The sequence below is a fragment of the Hypanus sabinus genome, chromosome 13 (assembly GCF_030144855.1).
Source record: "Hypanus sabinus isolate sHypSab1 chromosome 13, sHypSab1.hap1, whole genome shotgun sequence".
Taxonomy (NCBI): domain Eukaryota; kingdom Metazoa; phylum Chordata; class Chondrichthyes; order Myliobatiformes; family Dasyatidae; genus Hypanus; species Hypanus sabinus.
The window spans coordinates 52,609,051-52,630,669 of NC_082718.1; the positions used below are offsets into that span (position 1 = coordinate 52,609,051).

The window sequence follows — 21,619 nt, forward strand, 5'->3', positions numbered from 1 at the left end:
TTTAAATAGCTCAAGAGTGCTGCTTGTCAAATGCTATATGCTCAGTAATGAGAATCTGTGTCGAGATCTTGGAAACTGTAGTGCCAGGTTCCTGCCACACAATTATTCAGCCAGAAATTTTCCAGGAATAATCTATTTGATTTTCCTACATGCCCAGTGATTTATGCATCTGATCTCATTTCAGTTTTACAAGATTCAAGTGGAACGAGAGGGAGAGTGTGAGGCAACCTTCATTGAAAGAAGTTACAATCAGTTTGTTGAGCTCAACCATCAGCTTCACTGCTGCTTTCCTGCAACAGAGATACCAAGGTATGGAAGGAATGATAATCAGACATAAACATGAGAAAGTCTGCAGATGCTGGAAGCTTAACGCAACACATACAAAATGCTGAAGGAATTTAGCAAGTCAGGCAACACCTATGGAAATGAATAAACAACCGACATTTCAGGCCAGGACTCTTCTGCAGGACTGAGAAGGACGCCTATCGGATTCCTGCTTCTCTAGCCCTATACCCTTCCCACCTACCTGGCTTCACCTATCATCTTCCAGCTAGCCTCCTGTGGTGAACTACGTGTACCTGTCTGGACACGCCCCCCCCCCCCCCCCCCGGCTGACTGCTCCTGTGGCTCCTCCCACAGACCCCTGTATAAAGGCGATTGGGGCACTGCTCCTTCCTCAGTCTTCGAGATGCCGTGCTCCCTTTTGCTGTTAATAAAAGCCTATCGTTCACTTCCAGTCTCCAAGAGTTATTGATGGTGCATCACCCCCTTCTCCTACCCCCACCTTTATACTCTGGTATCTTTTCCCTTCCTTCTCAGTCCTGAAGAAGTGTCTCAGCCCGAAATATCAAATGCTTATTCATTTTCATAGATGCTGCCTGACCTGCTGAGTTCCTCCAGTATTTTGTGTGTGTTGCATTTGATAATCAGGCATCTCCTTAACTGTTGCTTTGTTGGTGTTCAGCATTTCAGCCTTTCCTTAAAGGGAATAGCCCATTTTCCTCCCAATCAACATAGAATTGCCCCTCAGTCAGACCTTTCTCCTTGGCCCAACAGTGAATATCCCTACATTTACCCATCCTAATATTAACAAAGCCCTCACACCCATCTCTGTCCTAACAGTGAGCTCCGCTCAAATTCACATCATAGAATCAGGGGCATTTATCACAAAGAAAGAGAACATTTGGCCCATTATAGCCAAGCTGACCAAACGCAGATTTTGTGTTAGTGCCCCTTCCCAGATTTGGATCCTGCAAATTGTGACTCTTTGGGTCACTTTTTAAATGCAGCAATTGCTTTGCCCCCACCATCCTTTCAGGCAGTGAGTTCCAGACGCTCAGTACATATTGAGTGAAATATCTTTACTCAGCTCCCTTCCAATTCTTCCACCAATCTATCTAACTTTATTGGCCAACCCCTGGTTACTAACCCCTAGACAAAGGAAAATAAGTCCTTTCCATTTCTCTTTTCTGGACTTCTAATAGTTTATACACTTCAATTAATCTCCTCTCAGTGTCCTACATTTCAAAGTAAGCAACCCTAAAAGTTCTCACACAAACACGAGGAAATCTGCAGATGCTAGAAATTCAAACAACACACACAAAATGCTGGTGGAACACAGCAGGCCAGGTAGCATCTATAGGGAGAAGCACTGTAGATGTTTCGGGCCGAAACCCTTCATCAGGACTAACTGAAAGGAGAGGTACTAAGAGATTTGAAAGTAGTGGGGGGGAGGGGGAAATGCGAAATGATAGGAGAATACCGGAGGGGGTGGGATGAAGCTAAGAGCTGGAAAGGTGATTGGCGAAAGTGATACAGAGCTGGAGAAGGGAAAAGATCATGGGACAGGAGGCCTCGGGAGAAAGAAAGGGAGAGGGGGGAGCACCAGAGGGAGATGGAGAACAGGCAGGGTGATGAGCAGAGAGAGAGAAAAAAAACAAACTAAATATGTCAGGGATGAGGTAAGAAGGGGAGGAGGGGCATTAACGGAAGTTAGAGAAGTCAATGTTCATGCCATCAGGTTGGAGGCTACCCAGCCAGTATATAAGGTGTTGTTCCTCCAACCTAAGTGTGAATTCATCTTGACAGTAGAGGAGGCCATGGATAGACATATCAGAATGGGAATGGGACGTCAATTTAAAATGTGTGGCCACTGGGAGATCCTGCTTTCTCTGGTGGACCGAGCGTAGGTGTTCAGCGAAATGGTCTCCCAGTCTGCGTCGGGTCTCACCAATATATAAAAGGCCACACCGGAAGCACCAGACGCAGTATACCACACCAGCCAACTCACAGGTGTCCAAAGTGCCTTAAAGTTCTCTCCTTATTACTCTAATTCTCTAGCCATGAAAACAGCACAGTAGCTTCTGACTCACTAGTTCATAAATTCAGCTTTAATCCTGCTCTCACATTGCCATTGCTGAGCTTGTGGGTATCCCTTGGCTGCTTGGTTTCATCCCACATTTCAAAAGACATGCAGTTTGGTGGGTTAATTGGGACAATCTTGTGGGGGGGGGGGCGCAGTGAAGCAGGAAGAACAGAATGGGTTGAGTGTATTGTGTGTGGACCTGCATGTCCAAAGGGTCTGTTTCTGTTTGGCACCGAAAAGTGTGATTGGCTTTGGAATGTGTGGTAACACCTGTGGGCTGCTCCTAGCACATCCTTGGATATATTGCTTGTTAGTGCAAATGACACATTTCACTGTGTGTTCCTGCTGTAATGTGATAAATAAGTTTAAATATAAATCTTCTATGCCATATGACTATAACAACAACATGGAAAACCTTCACTGGATCCTGCCAGTGCTATTACATTCCTTCCCCAACAATCTAACAGTGAGAGTGTGTCTTTCTTCCCCTCATCCCCATCTACCAGGTGGTTTGCATTTGAAAATGTTACTTCTTCACTCTATGGTACATCTTTCAAAGAAAATAATTCTGTTGTAATGAAATGGCAATCAACAAATCCAAAGGAGGTGAGGCTTTTGGAGGACCTGCAGGAGTTTGGTAGGATCCATCGGGAGTCAGGATCCTGGCAGTGACCAGCAAACCTCAGTATTGGAAGTGTTCTTGCTTGTGTCCCGGAGATGAGTTAAAATAAGAGATTAGCATTTGGCAAAACAAAAGAACATGTTGATTCCTCAGATCTGAGTTAGATTTGAGCAATGAACACAGAAAGCCAATGGAGACTTATCAGTAAATTAAGAGTGACGTAGAGGGGCCTTCATTTAGATGGCACCAGAATGTGTGGTGACACTTGTTGGGTGTCCCCAGCGCACCCTTGGGTGTGTTGGTTGTTAATGCAAATGAATCTTTTCACTGTATGTTTCGAAGTACACGTGATAAATAAAGTTGAATTTTGACTTTTGATCCTGATTTCCTGTAAGTGCTATAGGCCAGCAACTCCTTCTCAAGCTGAATACTTACATGAACGTTTCTGGTGGGTGCTCGCTTGCTATTATTTTTAGTGGTAGACGTCAGCAGCCATGGTTAAAGGTGATCATATCCTAAAACCAAAAACACGGTGCCCAAACTTGCAGGTAGTTTCTTCAGTTCTGAACAGACAAGTTCAGAAGTTCAAATGTTCAAAGTAAATATATCATCCACAAACATATACTGTATGTCACCATATACAACCCTAAGATTAACTTTCTTGCAGGCGTACTCAATAAATCCAATAACCATAACAGAATCAATGAAAGACCTCAGCCAACAAGGCAGACAACCAGTGTGCAAATACAAAAAAGAAATAATGATGATAATATATAAATAAGCAAAAAATATTGAGAGCATGAATTGAAGAGTCCTTGAAAGTGAGTCCATAGGTTGTGGGAACATTTCATTGATGGGGCATGTGAGGTTGAGTAAAGTTACCACCTTTGGTTCAAGAACCACTGCTTGAGGTGAAATAACTGTTCCTGAACCTGGTGGTGTGAGTCCTGATCTGTCTGTACCTTTTTCCTAATGGCAGCAGCAAGAAGAGAGCATGACCTGGGTGGTGGGGGTCTCTGATGATGGATGCTGCTTTCCTTCAACAATGCTCCATGTAGATGTGCACAGTGGTAGTGAGGGCTTTCCCTCTGGTGGACTAGGCTGTTTCCATTATTTTTTGTAGGATTATCCAGCAAAATTTTCCTGCAGTATCCCCAAATCCCTTGATTTCCATAATATTCAGAAACTTATCAATCCCTGTTTTGAATGCATTCAGTGACATCTTTCACAGACCACCAGGGTGGAGAATCTCAAAGATTCAACAAATAAAGAAGTTTCTCATCGTAATCCTAAATAGCCTATAGCAGTGGTCCCCAACCACTGGGCCACTGACCAGTATCAGGCCGTGGCCTGGTGGTTGGGGACCACTGGCCTATACCTTAACTCTCCTCTGGCACAGAAACCTCCCTTTATCCCTTCATCCAGCCTTTTGAGCCTTGCAAGAATTTTAAGTTTCACTGAAATTATCTCATTCTTTAAAGTTCCAGACTACTCGTTCTTCCTTCCCACAACAAACTGGCCATCACAGTTATCAATCTTCATACAAGTAGATTATTGAGGTAAGGATTCCAAAGGTGTACACAGTATTCCAACTACAGTCTGCCACTGCACAGGATCAGAAAAAAGTTGCAGAGTGTTGTAAACTCAGCCAACTCCACCACGAGTACTAGCCTCCCCAGCATCAAGGTTATCTGCAAAAAGGTGATGCCTCAAAAAGCTATCATCCATCATTAAGTATCTTCATTGCCCAGGAAATGCCCTCTTCTCATTACTACCAACAGGGAGGAGGTACAGGAGCCTGAAGCATTTTAGGAACAGTTTCTTCCCCCCCGCCCCCCCATCCATCATCAGATTTCAAAATGGACAATTAACCCATGTACACATACCTCACAATTTTTGCTTCAATGTATTTATAGATGTGTGTGTGTGTGTAAATAATATACATATTATTGTAGAATACCATAATTCTTCCCCATCCCACTGTCCCATGCTTCTTATCTGATGCAGGTTAGAGTCCCAGTCATACAAAAGTACAGCTCAACAACAGGCCCTTCAGCCTATCTAGTCAATGCTAAACCATTTAAACTGCCTCTTCCTATTGACCTGCACCCGGACCATAGCCCGCCATCCTTTTACTAACAAGGTATCTATCCAAACTCCTGTTAAACATTGAAATGGAGCTCACACACACCACTTGTGCTGTCAGATTGCCCCACACCCTCACAACCTTCTGAGTGAAGAAGTTTCTCCTCATATATCCCTTAAACTTTTCACCTTTCATCCTTAACCCATGACCACTAGTTGTAGTCTCACCCAACCTCAGTGGTTGCTTTTACCCTATCTATCTATACCCCTTATAATCTTATATACTTCTATCAAATCTCCCTCCCCAACAATCTTCTACATTCTAAGGAATAAACTCCAAACCTATTCAACCTTCAGCATCAGAATCAGAGTCAGGTTTATTATCAGCAGCATGTGACGTGATATTTGTGAACTTAGCAGCAGCAGTTCAATGCAATACATAATCTAGCAGAGAAGAGAAAATAAATGATAATAATAATAATAATAATGATAATAAATAAACAAGTAAATCAATTACACCATTCGATAGATTTCAATGGGGTGCCCTTTATTCTTCAGAAATCTAGTGAATACAGTCCCAGAGCCATCAAGCACTTTTCATATGACAAGCCATTCAATCTTGGAGTCATTTTCATCAGCCTCCTTTGAACCCTCTCCAGTTTCAGCACATCCTTTCTAAGATAAGGAGCCCAAAACGGCTCACAATTTCCAAGTGAGGCCTCACCAGTGCTTTATAAAGTCTCAGCATTACATCCTTGCTTTTATATTCTAGTCCTCTTGAAATGAATGCTAACATCACATTTTGCCTTCCTCACCACAGACTCAATCTGCAAATTAACCTTTAGGGAATCCTGCACAAGGACTCCCAAGTCACTTTGCCCCTCAGTTTTTTGTATTTTCTCTTGATTTGGAGAATAGTCAACCCTTTCATTTCTTCTACCATTATGCATGATCCTGACACTGTATTCCATCTGCCATTTATTTGCCCTTTCTCCTAATCTATCAAATCCTTCTTTAGCCACTCTACTTCCTCAAAACAACCTGCCCCTCCACTTATTTTCATATTGTCAGCAAAGTTTGCAAAAAAGCCATCAATTCTATCATCCAAATCATTGACATATAGCTTAAAAAGAAACGGTCCCAACACAGACGTCTGTGGAACATCACTAGTCACTGGAGCCAACCAGAAAAGGCTCCCTTTATTTCCACTTCTCACCTCCTGCCAATCAGCCACTGCTTTACCAAGCTAGAACATTTCTTGGTATAGCCTGGACTCATAACTTGTTAAGCAGTCTCATGTGTGGCACCATGTCAAAGGCCTTCTGAAAGTCCAAGTACACCACATCAACCAATTCTTCTTTGTCTATCCTGCTTGTTATTTCTTCAAAAAATTCCAACAGATCTGTCAGGCTAGACCTTCCCTTGAGGAAACCATGTTGACTACAGCCTATTTTATCATGTGCCTCCAAATATCCTGACACCTCATCCTTAACAATCCACTCCAACATCTTCCCAACAACTGAGGTCAGGCTAACTGGCCTATAATTTCTTTTCCTCTGCCTCCATCCCTTTTTGAAGAGCAGAGTGACATTTGCAATTCTCCAGTCTTCTGGGACCATTCCAGAATTCAGTAATTCTTGAAAGATCATTACTAATGCCTCCATAATGTCTTCAGCCGCCTCTTTTAGAACCCTGAAGTGTACACTATCTGGTCCAGGTGACTTATCTACCTTCAGACTTTTCAGTTTCCCAAGATCCTTCTCTCTAGTTATGGTAGCTTCACATAACTGCAGTTTGAAACCACCTGCAGCATTAACAAACCTTCCCAATAGAATATTGGTTCCCCTCCAGTTCAGATGCAAGCCACCCTTTTGTATAGGTCCCAACTTCTCTGGAAGAGAGTCAATGATCCAAAAATCTTATGCCCTCCCTCCTACACCAACTCCTTAGCCACATCTTAAACTGTATAATCTTCCTAGTTCTGGCCTCACTAGCATGGGGCACAGGTAGCAACTCTAAGATCATAACCCTGAAGGTTCTGTCCTTTAACTGCATCTAACTCCCTGAACTCCTTGTCAATCCTACCCATGTCATTGGTACTTACATGGACCAGAACTTCCGGCTGTTCACCCTCCCACCTAAGAATGCTAAGAACATGATCTGAGATATCCTGGTACCTAGGAGGCAACATACCACTGGGGAATCTTGTTCTCGCCCACAGAACCTCCTGTCCATTCCCCTAACAAATCCCCTATCACCACAGCATGCCTCTTCTTCCCCCTTTGGTGCCAGAGACCCAACTACGTTGACCCTGTTAGGTTACCCCTCCTCTCCTCCTCCTCTCAACAGTATCCATAGTGATATACCTGTTGTTGAAGGGAATGGCCACAGGGATACTCTGCTCTGGCTCCTTAACCCATTTCTCCTTCCTGACTGTCACCCAGCTTCCTGTGTCCTGCACCTTGGGTGTAACTATCTCTTGATATGGCCTATCCATCATCCCTTCAGAGTTCTGAATGATCCAGAGTTTGTCCAGTTCCAGCTCTAACTCCTTAACACTGTTAGAAGCTGCAGCTGGATGAACCATGCAATAGTGATCATCAGGGACACTGGACATCTCCCTGTCTTCCAACATCCCACAAGAGGAGCATTCAACTGTCCTGCCTGGCATCTCTACTCTCCTAGCTGAGCAGATATAAAGAAGGGAAGGGGAAAATGACCTTGAGCTCTTCTTTCCTTGGCTTTCTCTGATTGGACCCTCTCTTTGCTGAAGCCTCAAAGAACTAAAACCTCAAGATCACCACTCTGACTCTGTCTACTTAGATGGCTGCTGCTCTTGCCTCTCACATCCTTCAATTTGCTCTTGCTAATCAACAACAAATGCCAATTGGTCACTGGCAAAAGACTTTTTCACCTTAACGAGCCACTGCAGCCTTTTGTACTTGGGCAGTGAACCTGATTGAAGGCCCTTCCTCTCAAAACTTTTGATGTCTGGATTGGCCGTTGGTCAAAGCTCTTTTGCACTTACCTAACTTCAACTAAAGATCCCAACTCCTGTGCTCAATACTTCCTTAATGACCTATCTACCCCTGTGGCCACTTTCAATGAATTATGGATCGGTATTCCCAGATCCCTTTGTTCTATGGCATTCCTCTGTGCCCTACCGTTCACTGTGTAAGACCTACCCTGGCTGGACCTACCAAAGTGCATCGTCTCACATTTGTTCCGATCCCACTTCAAGCTCTGATAGACTTATTTGCTGTCTGCTACACTCCCAATCTTGGTGCCATCCGGATATTTGCTGATCTCATTAAGCACATTATCATCCAGATCATTGATATAGATGATTAACAGTAGTGGATGCAGAAACAATTCCTGCCGCATTCCATTAGTCACTGGCCTCCAATCTGGGAGACAACCATGTTCTATTATATCTCTGGCCTCTCCCACAAAGCCAATGTCTAATCCTATTCATTACCTCATCTTAAATGCCAAGCGACTGAACCTTCTTGACAAATATTCCATGTGGGACCTTGTCAAATGTTTTGTTAAAGTCCATGTAGCAACAACCACTGCCTTACCTTCATCAACTTTCCAGAGAACTTCCTAAAAAAACTGTATGAGATTGGCTAGACATAACCTACCATGCACAAAACCATGCTGATTATCCCTAAACACTCACTGTCTCTCCAAATACACATGTATCCAGTCCCTTAGAATGCCTTCCAATAACTTTCTCATAACTGATGTCAGGATCACCAAACTATAAGTTCCTGGTTTATTTTTGGAGCCTTTATAAACAGTTGAACAACATTAGCTATCCTCCAATCCTTTGGTACCTTACCTGTTGTTAACGTTAAACGTTCTTTCTTCTATTATAAATCAGCATTGCAATTACTTCTTGCTTGACATTTCCAACAATTCCCAATTAAAATACACCAGAGTTTTCCAAATGGGTTAGTTCATTCCATTGGATTTTACAAAGCTCGACAGTAGAAACTGGGTATTTAAAGCTTTTCTGCAGTGGTACTTCTTTTTGCAGTGGAACAACTATTTAATCAGGTCTGTTAAACTGAGGATTTAATTCATTTCTATATTGTAGAGAATTAAGCACAGCAATAAATTTGTTCAGGTCCATGTAATGACCTTTCCAATATTTGGAAAGTGCAATTTGAAAATCATTGCCTTTGAATGTAAAAGATTTGCTTTCACGTGTAACTAACCTATAGATTTCAAATAGTCATTCAGAGCGCATGCTGGATGCTTTTGCACTGAAATTTGATATTGAATTAATTTCTTGTTTCCGGGTTTGTAGTGATGTATGTGAGCATTGCAAACATTTTTACAAGGTTAGCACAGGAAACTAAATGGCGCAGGGAAGGAACAGTTTGTAAACCAAGGCATTAGTTTGTTTTGCAGTGAATACATGACTGAAGAGAAGAGTTCCTTTAGCTAGATTAACACATTTTTAATCGTCATACCATTAAAAAAAATAAATGATGCTTGATGCAGGCCTAATTTCATTTCACCTGCCACATTTGCTCTGATGCTCAGTTGGAGACTAATGGCTCTTATCAAGAGCCTCAACTTTCACTTCATAACAGGGAGGTTAAAGATTTATCTTCATCACCATTCCAACACCCCTCTGACTGGCTCAGGTTTCCAAGGCAACTGCATTGTAAGGTCAAATAGCTCGTGTATTTTTTTATTTTAATGTATTCCTTTTATCAAGATTTTGGATCTCCTGCACTTTTTGCAAATCCTTACTGGTCCTTAAACTGAGTACTTAGTTAGATCTGAGAGTCAACTCTGTTGATTTATCTGGAGTAATATGAACCTAGATTTTCTTCCCTGAAGGACAATAGTGAACCGGTGGGTAGTTTTATGGTCATCATTATGGAAACATTTTCTTAAGTTTTAACTCTCATTTTATTCACAGTATGTAAGTTTTATAGTTTCCCTGCTGAGATTTTAATTTTCTTTTATTCATTTCTTGGTACCTGGGCACTTGATAGCCAACACATCCCTAAACTGCCACTGATCAAGCAGTAGAGAGCTCACTCTGTGAGTGTAGCCCAGTGGTGATGTTATTCCCAGGATTTACACCCAGCAATGATAAAAGAATGGCAAGATATATTCCAATGGGCTAGCATGGACAGATTGGGCCAATAAGTCTGTGTCCATGGTGAGGCTTTAAAAGGCATTTGTCAGACTACATTTGGAATATAATGAGCCATCTAGGGCCCCTTATCTAAGAATGTTGGCATTGGAAACTGTCCAGAGGTGGTTCACGAGAATGATCCCGGGAATGAAAGGATTAACATATGAGGAGCATCTGATGGCTCTGGGCCTGTAATTGCTGGAGTTTAGAACAATGGGGGGGGGGGGCGGAATCTCATTGAAACCTATCAAGTATTGAAAGGCCTAGATAGAGTGGACATGAAGAGGATGTTTCCTATAGTGGAGGAGTCTAGGACCAGAGGGCACAACTTCAGAATAGAAAAATGTCTGCTTAGCTTAGAGATGAGGAGGAATTTCTTTAGCCAGAGAGTGGTGAATCTGTGGAATTAATTGTCACAGATGGATGTTGAGGGCAAATCATGCGTACATTTAAAGCAGAGGTTGATATGTTCTTGATTAATAAGGATGTCAAAGTTTATGGGGAGATGGCAGGAAAATGGGATTGAGAAGGAATAAATCAGCCATGATACAATGGCAGAGCAGACTCAATGGTATGAATGGCTTATTTCTGCTCTTAAGGTCTTATAACTCAGTGATTCTGTGACTCTCTAGAGATAGTACATGATTTGGAGAACTACTTGTAGGTGCTGGTGTTGCCACGTACCTAATGCCCTCAGTAGTTCATGACATGAGCCTGGAGTGTAATTCGGGGTTTTGGGGTAGCCAGGACTATTAGCTGCAGAGTATTTTGTAGATGCCACCTACTGCACCAAAGTAAATATTGAAGGAGGGAATGAATGATTAGGGTGATGGATGAGACGCCAGTTAATTGAACTACTTTATCCTGAATGATGGCAAGCTTACTGAAAGCTGCTCAAGTTCCATTCATTCAGGCAATATTCAAAGAGTTGTTGAGCATAGGAACGCCCTTCCAGGAAACAAAGACCACCAAAAAGCTCCAGAACATCGTGAAAAACCTCCACTCACTTTTTTTTAATTATTTGTTATTGCTGTTCCAGTCTACATTTGGATATTTGACATCCCCATTATTACAACTCTGTGATTTTTACATGCCTCTGCAACTTCTCTGCTCCTCATTGTCTTTTCCCTTCACTGTTGTCACTTTGATGAGTCTCAATTGTATAATTATGGCCTTTTAATTTAGAAGAGATAGGTCCTGTCCACTGCAAGACACAGTTTATTTTCTAGTGCTTCCAGTTCCCCTTCTTGCATCCTTCCCCAGCACAGATTAACAGTTGATTAACAGGTAGAAAATATTTATTTTCTAAAGCGCAGGAACTGTGGATCCTTCTCAGGTTGGTAGGCTTGACTGCAGAGATATCATAACGGTCATTTCCTGGGCCCCAACAATTCACAATCAATATGTGGATGAAGAGCAACTTTCCAAAGTTTGCTGATGACACAAAATGGTGGGAATACGAAAGGCGATGGAGGGACGTGGACCAGCTAAGTGAGCAGATAGGTGGGGGTGTTGTGATAAGAGTCCTTGACAAGGATGTTTGGACCCAAATGCTGGAGTATTCAAAGCAAGGGTCGGGACATGATATCAAACTGGATAAGAACTGAGCACAACACAAATGCTGGACAAAAATCACTAGAAAGACATGATTGAACACCAAACCTCAATTCAGATGCTCCTTAAGTGTTCACTCCTTGACACCCAAAACGTGATTGCCAATTAGTGGCACTATGCCGAATCTTTAAAGGTGGCACAGCAGCTATCCATGCTCCGGGGTGTTAGAGCATCTGAATCTCAGAAGCTGATGCGGATGGGTGCATGTTATAACAGGACCCCCTCTCCTATGGCTGACTCTTGACGACCCTGGCTGCTCGGAGAGACAATCATTGTAGTCATGGATGAGAGCCGGATCCCAGATGACTTTCAGGCACATCACCAGTCTGAATCCTTCCCAGTCCACAAGATATTGCCAAACACCTAGTACAGTCGGTGAGTCCAAACTTCTTCTCACAGTGAAAACCTGTTCCCTCATCAACAAAACTGGGTATTGGTGGGGCTGATGGTGGTGGGGCTAACGGGTTGGTGTTCACAGGCTTTAAGTTGAAAACGTGGAAAGTGGGATTGATCTTGAGGGTCTTGGGGAACTGCAAGGCGTAGGCCACCAGGTTTACTTTCTAGAGAATCCAAAGGGTCAGATGAACTGGGGACCCAGTTTCCTGGACTCCACTCAGAGACAAATCCTGAGTTGACAGCCAGACCTGTTTCCCAAGCTGCAAAACTGGTCCTGGTCCTCTCCTGCAGTTAGCCTCTACTTCAGCCTTATGGGTAGAAGCTGACAACATCTCCCTTGCCCTAGTCCAGCTTTCCTTGCAGCATTGGATGAGTTCTTCAGCCACAGGAACCCCAACCTCTACCTCTTGCTCAGGGAAGAGTGGCAGAGAATACCCAAATTGGCATTCAAAAGAAGACATCTCATGCGCTAAATGTCTTAAAGTACTCTGGGTGACCTCTGCCCACATCAAATGGTCACTAAACTGGTTTGATCTTTCAGCGCCCAGGCATCTTAGGGTACATTCCATATCTTGGTTCACCTTCTCAATCTGGCCTTTAGACTGTGGGTGAAACCCAGAGGAAAGACCCACTGTTGCCCCAATCAGTTTGCAAAATACCCTCCAGAAACCTAATATGAATTGCAGACGGTGATACAACACAATGTCCACCAGTAAACCATGGATCCCGAAGACATGCTGCAGAACAATCTCGGCCATCTCTGCCACAAATGACCAAGGTGATGACGTTGCAGGCCTTCATTAAATGATCTACAATTACCATGATAACGGTCTTCCTCTTGGAAGGGGGAAGACCCTTGACAAATTCCGTGAAGATGTGAGCCCTTGGTCTTTCTGGAACAGGCAGGGGGTGAAGGAGCCCTTGAGGTTGGTTACAGGGCTCCTTTTTCTGGATGCCAGCACATATTGACGGACCTCACTCACCATTCCAGGCCACCAATATCTTCTCTTAATGAACTCAAGGCTCCTGGCAATCCTTGGGTGAGATGTCAATGTTCTTGCATGTCCCCATTTAGGAACCTGAGACCAGATGGGACTAGGATTGAAGGGCCATTCTGATGGATCTTCCCATCCATCTGGGCCATACAAACAAGAGTGTCAATCCCCCAACAAATTGGCACTATCACTTTGGCTTGGGGCAAAATGATGGTTGGCTGATTTTTGCATTCATCGAACTGACAGAACAAGGCATCTGGCTTCTGGTTCTTAGATCCCGGTCAACAGGTGAAGATGAAATTAAAACGGTTAAAGAAAAGAGACCACCTGGCCTCCTGAATACAAATCAAGTTCTTGTGGTATATCCATACGATAAAAGGTGTCTTGGCCCTCTCGATCCAGTACGCCATTCCTTCAGAGCAAACTTGACCGCAAGCAGCTCTCTATTCCCAATGTCATAACTCACCTCTGCCAGGTATAACCCCTGGAGAAGAATGCAAACGTGTTCAGTTTATTGTCCGAAGGTGTCATTGAGACAACATTGTACCCACTCCGACAACCAACTCATCCACTTCCACAATATAGGGAGGGTCCAGGTTAAGTGCAACCGGAAATGGGAGCCATCACGAACCCTGCTTGAGCTCTGTGAAAGCAGCCTCTGCCTTGGTAGTCCAATCAAAAGAGTCCATGGGTCTCTTGGTTCATGCCGTCAGCAGAGGTGCCACTGAGCTGAAGTTTCTGATGAACTTTCAATAAAAGTTGGCAAATCCCAGGAATCATTGGACCTGCTTCACATTGGATGGTGATGGCCAATCTCTGACTGCCTGCGTCTTGGGTACCCCCGAACCTTCCTCCACGGATGGCTTCTGAGACTCCGTCGGTAGCGAGGGTGCTTCGGCAGAACCTAGACTCTCCCTGATAGGTTCAGAAGAGTCTCTTTAGTGAACAAAGAAGCCAAATCACTGTCCAAATCCTCTCTTCAGACATCAGCAGCGAGGTGCAACAAATGGCCCTTGTGCTCCTGGGACTAGGCCCAAAGAGTCTCCGTTCTGGAGCCTTCCCCTTAGACAGGACCTGGCAACTGGAGCCCTCTGGCTTAGCAGCTAGAGTTCCATACATCTTGGACACCTCCATGGTTTGCTCCTGAACTAGAGATCTAGTTCCAGCACACTCCTGACTGAACTGAGTCAGAACTCACACGGGGCCTATTGGCTGGAGCTGGTTTGTCTTCCCTTGAAGGTAGGATTGGGTTCCCTGAAGGCTCCAGGTCACCCTGAGCAGGTCTGCCTCCTTGCTGGTGCTGCTCTTGGGAGAGTCTAGAGGGTCGAAGCATCAAGCCAAAAACATACCTTCTTGCAGTGACTGGACCATGCAATGATCTTGTCTTCCATTTTATGGAAGGGGACACCTACAGGGTGTCTGAAAATCATGGGTATCTGAGGAGATCCAAAGATATGGAAACTATTGTCCTCTTCTCATCTGCAAGACCAACATCTGCTGTCGGATCTGCCCAGAACCAAGCAGACAGCCATCCAAGACAGTTGCCATCATGGGGTGACTCAACACCTGCAGAGGTATGTTGAGCCGACAGGCAGTCTCTGAGTCCAGAAAATTTCCCACTGCTCCAGAGTCTAGAAGAGTATGCATCTCTCGTCAGTTCATACCCCAAGAGATCTCTGCCCTCAGCGTGACACCAAAATCTGTGAGGTTGAGGGTGGTGGCTGTTACCATCACCGCCCCCCTGACACCAGACGGTTGGAACAGTTCTTCCAACATTCGGTCCACAGGTGACCTGTTTCCCTGCAGTAATGGCAGCAGCCTTGACTACGACACGGGATCCTTTCACTGCCAGAATTGTTAAGTGGTCAATTTGCATGGGGTCAGCAGGAAGCAGGCCAGTCATGGTCCGAGATCGGAGGATGAAAGTACAATAGGGCTCGGACTAGCCCTCTTCTTTCTATTGATGTCGTCCCACTTACACTCTGCCAGACGATTTTCAAGACAAATGGATTGGTTGACCAGAACCTTCAAGTGCTCGGCTGGTTCTCCCAAGGCAAAGGCAACCTTCAGTTCATTTCGGAGTCCATGGCATTACATCGTGTTCAAGGTCTTCCCATTCCAGCCACTCTCTTGGGCCAAGGACCAAAATTCAATTGCATAGTCAGCTGCCGACCTTCCACCCTGTCGAATTTTCATCAGGCGGTCTGAGGCTTGACTGGCACCAAAAGAGTGATGGACCACCTTCCTCCAAGTCCAAGCAAATCTCTGACATGCGTTCCCAATGCACGGTGGCCCAGGACAGGGCTCTTCCAATCAGAAGAGAGATAATGAAAGCCACCTTCTCATGCTCCAAAGGGAACTAGGATGGCTGGAGTTCAAACTCTAATGAGCATTGGAGAAGGAAGCTGCAGCATGAACCCTGGTCACCATCAAATCTCCCTGAGGTCGGAAAATGGACTGGCTCCACAGAGTAACTAACAGCCTCACCCGATCGACTTTGGCTGCCCTCCTGCAATAGTTGGGACATGGTGACTTAGAGGTCGTGAATCTCCAGGCTCTGTCTTGAAATTTTCTGGCTGTGGCTGGTCACATCTGTCGAAAGGCCATGATACCCCGGTGGGTCCATGTTGGCTCAATCGTACTGTGACGAGAATCATTGACGAGGATGGCTTGGACCCAAATGGTGAAGTATCTGAAGCAAGGATCCAGGCATTGTATCAAGCTGGATTGAGAATCTGAGCACAAAACAAACAGTAGACCAAATGACAAGTAGCTTACACTTGAGCACTGCCCCTCACATCAGGGGCTCCTTAATTGCTCAATCCTTAGTACCCAAAGCATGATTGCCAATTAGCAGGACTGTTCTGATTCTTTAAAGGGACCATGTTGGCTATCCATACTCCAGGAAGTTAGAGCATCTAAGCCTTGGAAGCTGGTGCGGATGGGTACCTGTCTTAATAGGTATACGACACAGAAACATGAAGTTAGCCACTTCAGTTTGAAAAAAATGTTGAATATTCTTTAAACAATGTCAACATTAGAAATATTTACATTCAAAGGGATGGACATAATTATTGCAAATTATTCAAGCTAATATGCCAATGCAGCTGGAGCTTCTACAGTACTGTGCATATATATATATATATATATATATATATATATATAGAGAGAGAGAGAGAGAGAGAGAGAGAGAGAGAGAGAGAGAGAGAGAGAGAGAGAGAGAGAGAGAGAGAGAGAGAGAGAGAGAGAGAGAACCTGAGACTTTTGCACAGTGCTGTAGTAATTTTATGTATTGCACTGTACAACTATCTTTAAAAAAATTCCTAACATATGTGAGCGATAAACCTGACTGATCTAGGTCTCTCTCATGAACTGAGAGTGGGAAGGGGTTAGGGACAGGTTGGACATGGTTGGAAAAAGGGAAGGGGAGGGAGTAGGAAGCACCAGAGACATTCTGTTATGATCAATAAGCCAATTGTTTGGAATCAAATGATCTTGCCTGGTGTCTCAGGGATGGGTGTGTCTGTACCCATGCCACCTTTCCCCACCCCAGCACTCCTTCTCTGCCACCTGTACCCCAACCCTCTTGTCTCACATCACCCTTACCATTCCCAACATCCTTTGCTCCCACCAGATTTGCAAAGTCTCTCTCCACAGCACATTGACAAATACTATACTATCCGAAAGTATTGCAAAAGTCTTAGCTGTATATACAATATGTGCCTAAGTCCTTTGCACCTTTGTATGTCATAAGAGGCTATGGAAATACTCTTAATAGTATGAATATTAGATTACTCATTGTTTTGCCAACACGTTGAAGAAACTTTCTTTAATTCCTTGCTTCTTTGTTTATATTAAATTCAATGGGGCTTCACTTCCCACCCTCCAGTCACGGGCTGTGCTTCTGTTTCTGCACTCCTCTTGTTCCGAGTCTCCACTCCTCATGTTCCTTTTAACCTTCCTCTAAATTTTCCTCACACACAACGAGAACAAAAGGGATTACTTAACACATTCCTAAAATGGAAAAGAGGTGTTCATACTCAGAAGCTGCTGAAGCTCCTCTCTGCAGGCTAATAGTGGGTTTCAAGTTATAGAAATAACTACTCAACGTTGGTGCTATGGAAACCACAGTAATCCAATACCTCAGACAGAGAAGTTTACAGTAGTCTAGGGCAGTATTGACTTATCAGGCTGCTTTCCCCTATGAATGAGGCTTTGATAGGCACGCCCATCACTTAAACTTGGCTTTCTTCCCATAGAGTGCAGAAACCACTGTTTGGTCTGAAACTGAATGAACAACATTGTGAATTTTACCAGTGCACCTAAAGGCAGCCCCAGTACAAAGGTCGAGAACTGAAACATATCAAGTTATGTTCTCTGTTCATGTCAGTAGCACTGCCATCTGTATCAGAGTCTGGAGTACTGTCTGCCCCTCTTAATTAAAAAGTTGTAATCAAAATCATCTAATGTCTCAACTTCATAGCACAAAAATCCCACTTTAATATATTATTTATACTGATTAATTAAACCAAATTCTAAACTGATGCGCCTAACAGCCAATTAGTTTGACTGTAGCTTTTTTCCTTAATTACTGCTGTGACAGAAAGTCAATGATTGACCTCTGACTTCCAGTGCGGAAGCATTAGTAAGTGAGAGTGGATTGCCTCAAATGCAATTGAAGCCATCACTTAATAGGGAGGTTTCCATGTAGGTTCCCAGACAACCATTGCTTCTGGTAATCTATAATTAGATGACAGTGTACAAAGCACCAGCTAAACATTTGCTATGAGCAATTCTTTCAGCAAAATGGAAATGTCGTTCAATGTGGGATTCAGGATCAAGTTGGAATACTTGGAGTTCTGGGGGTTTAACCCTAACCTAACAACGACTGATTCTTGACTTTCCATCCAAGCAGTGTCAAGCTCAACTTCCTGCCTGTGACAGAAGTATCGCTCATATTAATTGTCTACATTCTCTTAGATTTAGGATTAATTGCAATCTTACCTTCAACCAAGACCTGGAGAATGTCCGTGAAGTAATGTGATAAACTGACTAGCACCATTTGAGGCAGAAAGAACAGTTATAGTAGCAACTGGATAGACTTGAAGTGGTTCAGTGCAGAAACAGGCCCCTTGCCCATCAAGTTTACACCAACCATCAGCCATGCACCTGCATGAATCCTACATTAATTTCCCACATTTTCATCAGCTTCCTCAGTTCTTTCACTCACCTACACACTAAGGGCAACTTACTGTGGCCAATTAAACCATCAACTCACATTTCTTTAGAAACATAGAAACATAGAAAACGTACAGGACAATACAGGCCTTTCAGCCCACAATGCTGTGCCGAACATGTACTTACTTTAGAAATTACTTAGGGTTACCCGTAACCCTCTATTTTTCTAAGCTCTGTGTACCTATCCAGGAGTCTCTTAAAAGACCCTATTGTATCCGCCTCCACCACCGTTGCTGGCAGCCCATTCCACGCACTCACCACTCTCTGCATTAAAATCTTACCCCTGTCATCCCCTCTGAACCTATTTCCAAGCACCTTAAAACTGTGCCCTCTCGTGTTAGCCATTTCATCCCTGGGAAAAAGCCTCTGACTAACCAGATGATCAATGGATGTGGGAGCACACAGAGGAAACCCACATGGTCACAAGAATATAATGCAGACTCCACACAGACAGGACCCAAAGATGGATCCTGGCTCTCCCCTGGTGTAATGCAGCAGCTCTCCCAATAGCATCCAAGTGTGCTGAGTGTGCCAGTCAATGAGAGATGAACAGTTGCTGTCAAGTGTGCAAGTCCATGAGTGATGAATACTAGGGCAAGGTCAATCAAATCTGCTCAAATCAACAGCTTTATCTTGGCTGCTGATGTTTAAGTACACATTATAAGTAGACAAAGAAAATGCGATTCTGGAGAAACTTTAACCTGTTTGTGGAAACTTCCAGTGGTACACTTAAATACTGCATGCAGAGAAAAGTTTTAAGCCTCACCAATCCTTATAGGAAGCAGGTTAGAAGTAGCTGATTAAATATTGCAGCCTCCTGAGAAATAAGAGACAACGTTCAAAGCTTTGGCAACGAGGTAACATTTAATCACAAATTGAATGACCAAGACCCTAGCCTCTCTCGCCCATGGAGGAACTAACTTACCATCAATCTCATGAGAACAGTCAGAGTACATATAGAAACCCTGACCTAAAAATCCAATCATGTTGTGCAACATTTATAGGCATCACGCATAGAAAAATCAATGGCATTTATTGTGCAGTTTATGAAGTTTGTATCTTGATAACACACAGAGTGTCTGCGCAAGAACAAAGGGATCAGTGACACAACCTTGTGTCTTGCTCAACACTTCTCGGAAATTCAGCTGCTCAGCAGCCCCGTCCATTGCATGAGCTGTTCATGTAGAACCAAGTGAGAAAAGGAACAAACTGCTGGAGGAACTGAAATGGTCAGGAAGCATCCATGGATTGCAATGCACAAAAAATGTTGGAGGAACTCAGCAGGTCAGGCAGCATCCATGGAGATGAAGAAACAGTCAATGGTTCATGACTTAAAAGGAAAGGCGAAGATGCCAGAATAAAAATGTGTGGGGAAGGAAGAAGGATAGCCAGAAAGTGATAGGTGAAGCCGGTTGGGCGGGAAAGATAAAGGGCGAGAGATGAAGGAATTTGATCAGCAAGGAGAATGCAAGATAGGAGAAAGGGAAGGGGGATGCAGTAGGAGGAGATAGGCAGGTGAGAAAAGGTAAGAGGCCAGAGTGGGGAATAGAAGAAGAGGGGAGTTTTCTTCTTAGAAAGAGAAATCAATATTCATGCCATCAGGTTGGAGGCTATCCAGACGGAATATAAGATGTTGTTCCTCCACCATGAAGGTGGCCTTTTCATGGCACAAGAGAAGGCCACAGACCGAGATGTCAGACCGGGAATGTGTCTTGACCTGAAATGGCAACTGTCCATTCAAAGTCAAAAGCCAAAGTTGAGTTTATTATCATGTCCACGATAGCCTGACTTGCTGTGTTCCTCCAGCAGTTTATTTGCTGCACCAGATTCCAACATCGGCAGTCTCCTGTAATTCTAGTAATTCAAGAAGGTCTGTATGATTAAGACCATGGAGTCTCATATTCAGAATAGTCCCACTGCAGAGGGTTCCCTGGTGTTTTCACAATTCAACCTGAATCCCTCTAACCAACTGTGATCACAAACTCTCTTCAGGAGCAGATCATTTCTGCCCTTCTGCCATTCAGCAAGACCATGATATCCAAACTGAGAACTACTTCCTGGCACGAACCTCATATCCATCCATTAGTCTGACCAAAATTAATTCCATGCCCCATACATCCAATTGTCAACCCGACCCTCATCCCAGAACTATCAACACCTCCAGCTTTGTGCCAACTTCCTAACAGCATGACCTGTAACCGCTAACCTGAGAGAGCACTGCCACCCCCCAGCATGACCTGTGAATTCTAACATGAGAGGGAGCATTCAAGATTTACAATATCCTTTGTGAGGAAAAATACTTCCTAACACCATCCAGTAATTCAGAGGACATTATTAAAACAGTTGTAGATAAGTGTGTCCCCACAAAATCATTTAGAGTCTTGCCTAATGAGAAGCCCTAGATGAACCATGAGGTCGGCATTCTGCTGAGCGCCAGATCTAAGACATTTATGTCTAGTGTCCAAGGAAGTTACAAGAGGTACAATTGCTGTTTAGCCATCTCATGGGTGAAGTGGTATTTCCAGACTAAACTTCAACCAATGAACAATGCTTGACAGTTATGGCAGGACTTGAATGCTATCATATTTTACAAAGTAATATCAAGTGACATAGATGACAACAGGGCTTCACTTCCAGATGAACTCAGTTATGCTCACTTTTCCTGTCAGAACATGGAGGAACCATCACAAATGCCCACAGCCCCAATGATCCTGTGATCTCAGTATCTGAGGCTGAAATGTGAGCAGCTTTCAAGAGAGTGAACCTACAAGAAGCATCCTGCACAGACAGGGTATGTGGCCAAAAGACCTGAGCTTATCAACTGACTGGAGAGTTCATTGAGATCTTTAACCTCTTGTTTCAGCAGTGTGAGGTACACACCTGCTTCCAGCAAACTTCACTTCTTTGGGTGCCCAAGAAGAATGTCTTCTTGCCTCAAAGACTATCATGCAGTGGCATCTACATCTATAGTGATGAAGTACTTTGTGAGATGAGTGATAAAACATATTAACTCCTGCCTAAGAAGTGCCTTAGATCCACTCTAATTTGCCTAACAGAGTAACAGGTCCACAGCAGATGCCATCATATTGGCTCTTCACTCAACTCTGGAAGACCTGGACAAAAAGATGCATTCATCAGGATGC

At 43.8% G+C, this 21,619-nt stretch overlaps 1 protein-coding gene across 12 annotated transcripts in view; it reads left to right on the forward strand.

The window, feature by feature from the left end:
* Positions 1-21,619, forward strand: part of LOC132403864 (phosphatidylinositol 4-phosphate 3-kinase C2 domain-containing subunit beta-like) — a 255,698-nt gene that overhangs the window by 194,269 nt on the left and 39,810 nt on the right. For all 12 annotated transcript variants that reach the window (XR_009515373.1, XR_009515375.1, XR_009515374.1 and 9 more), the window contains one exon: positions 185-309. Coding sequence is in view for 7 of the 12 variants with exons in the window: in XM_059987618.1 (XP_059843601.1) it covers positions 185-309 (125 nt within the window). In the remaining 5 variants the exon portion in view is untranslated. The remainder of the gene's footprint in view (positions 1-184; positions 310-21,619) is intronic.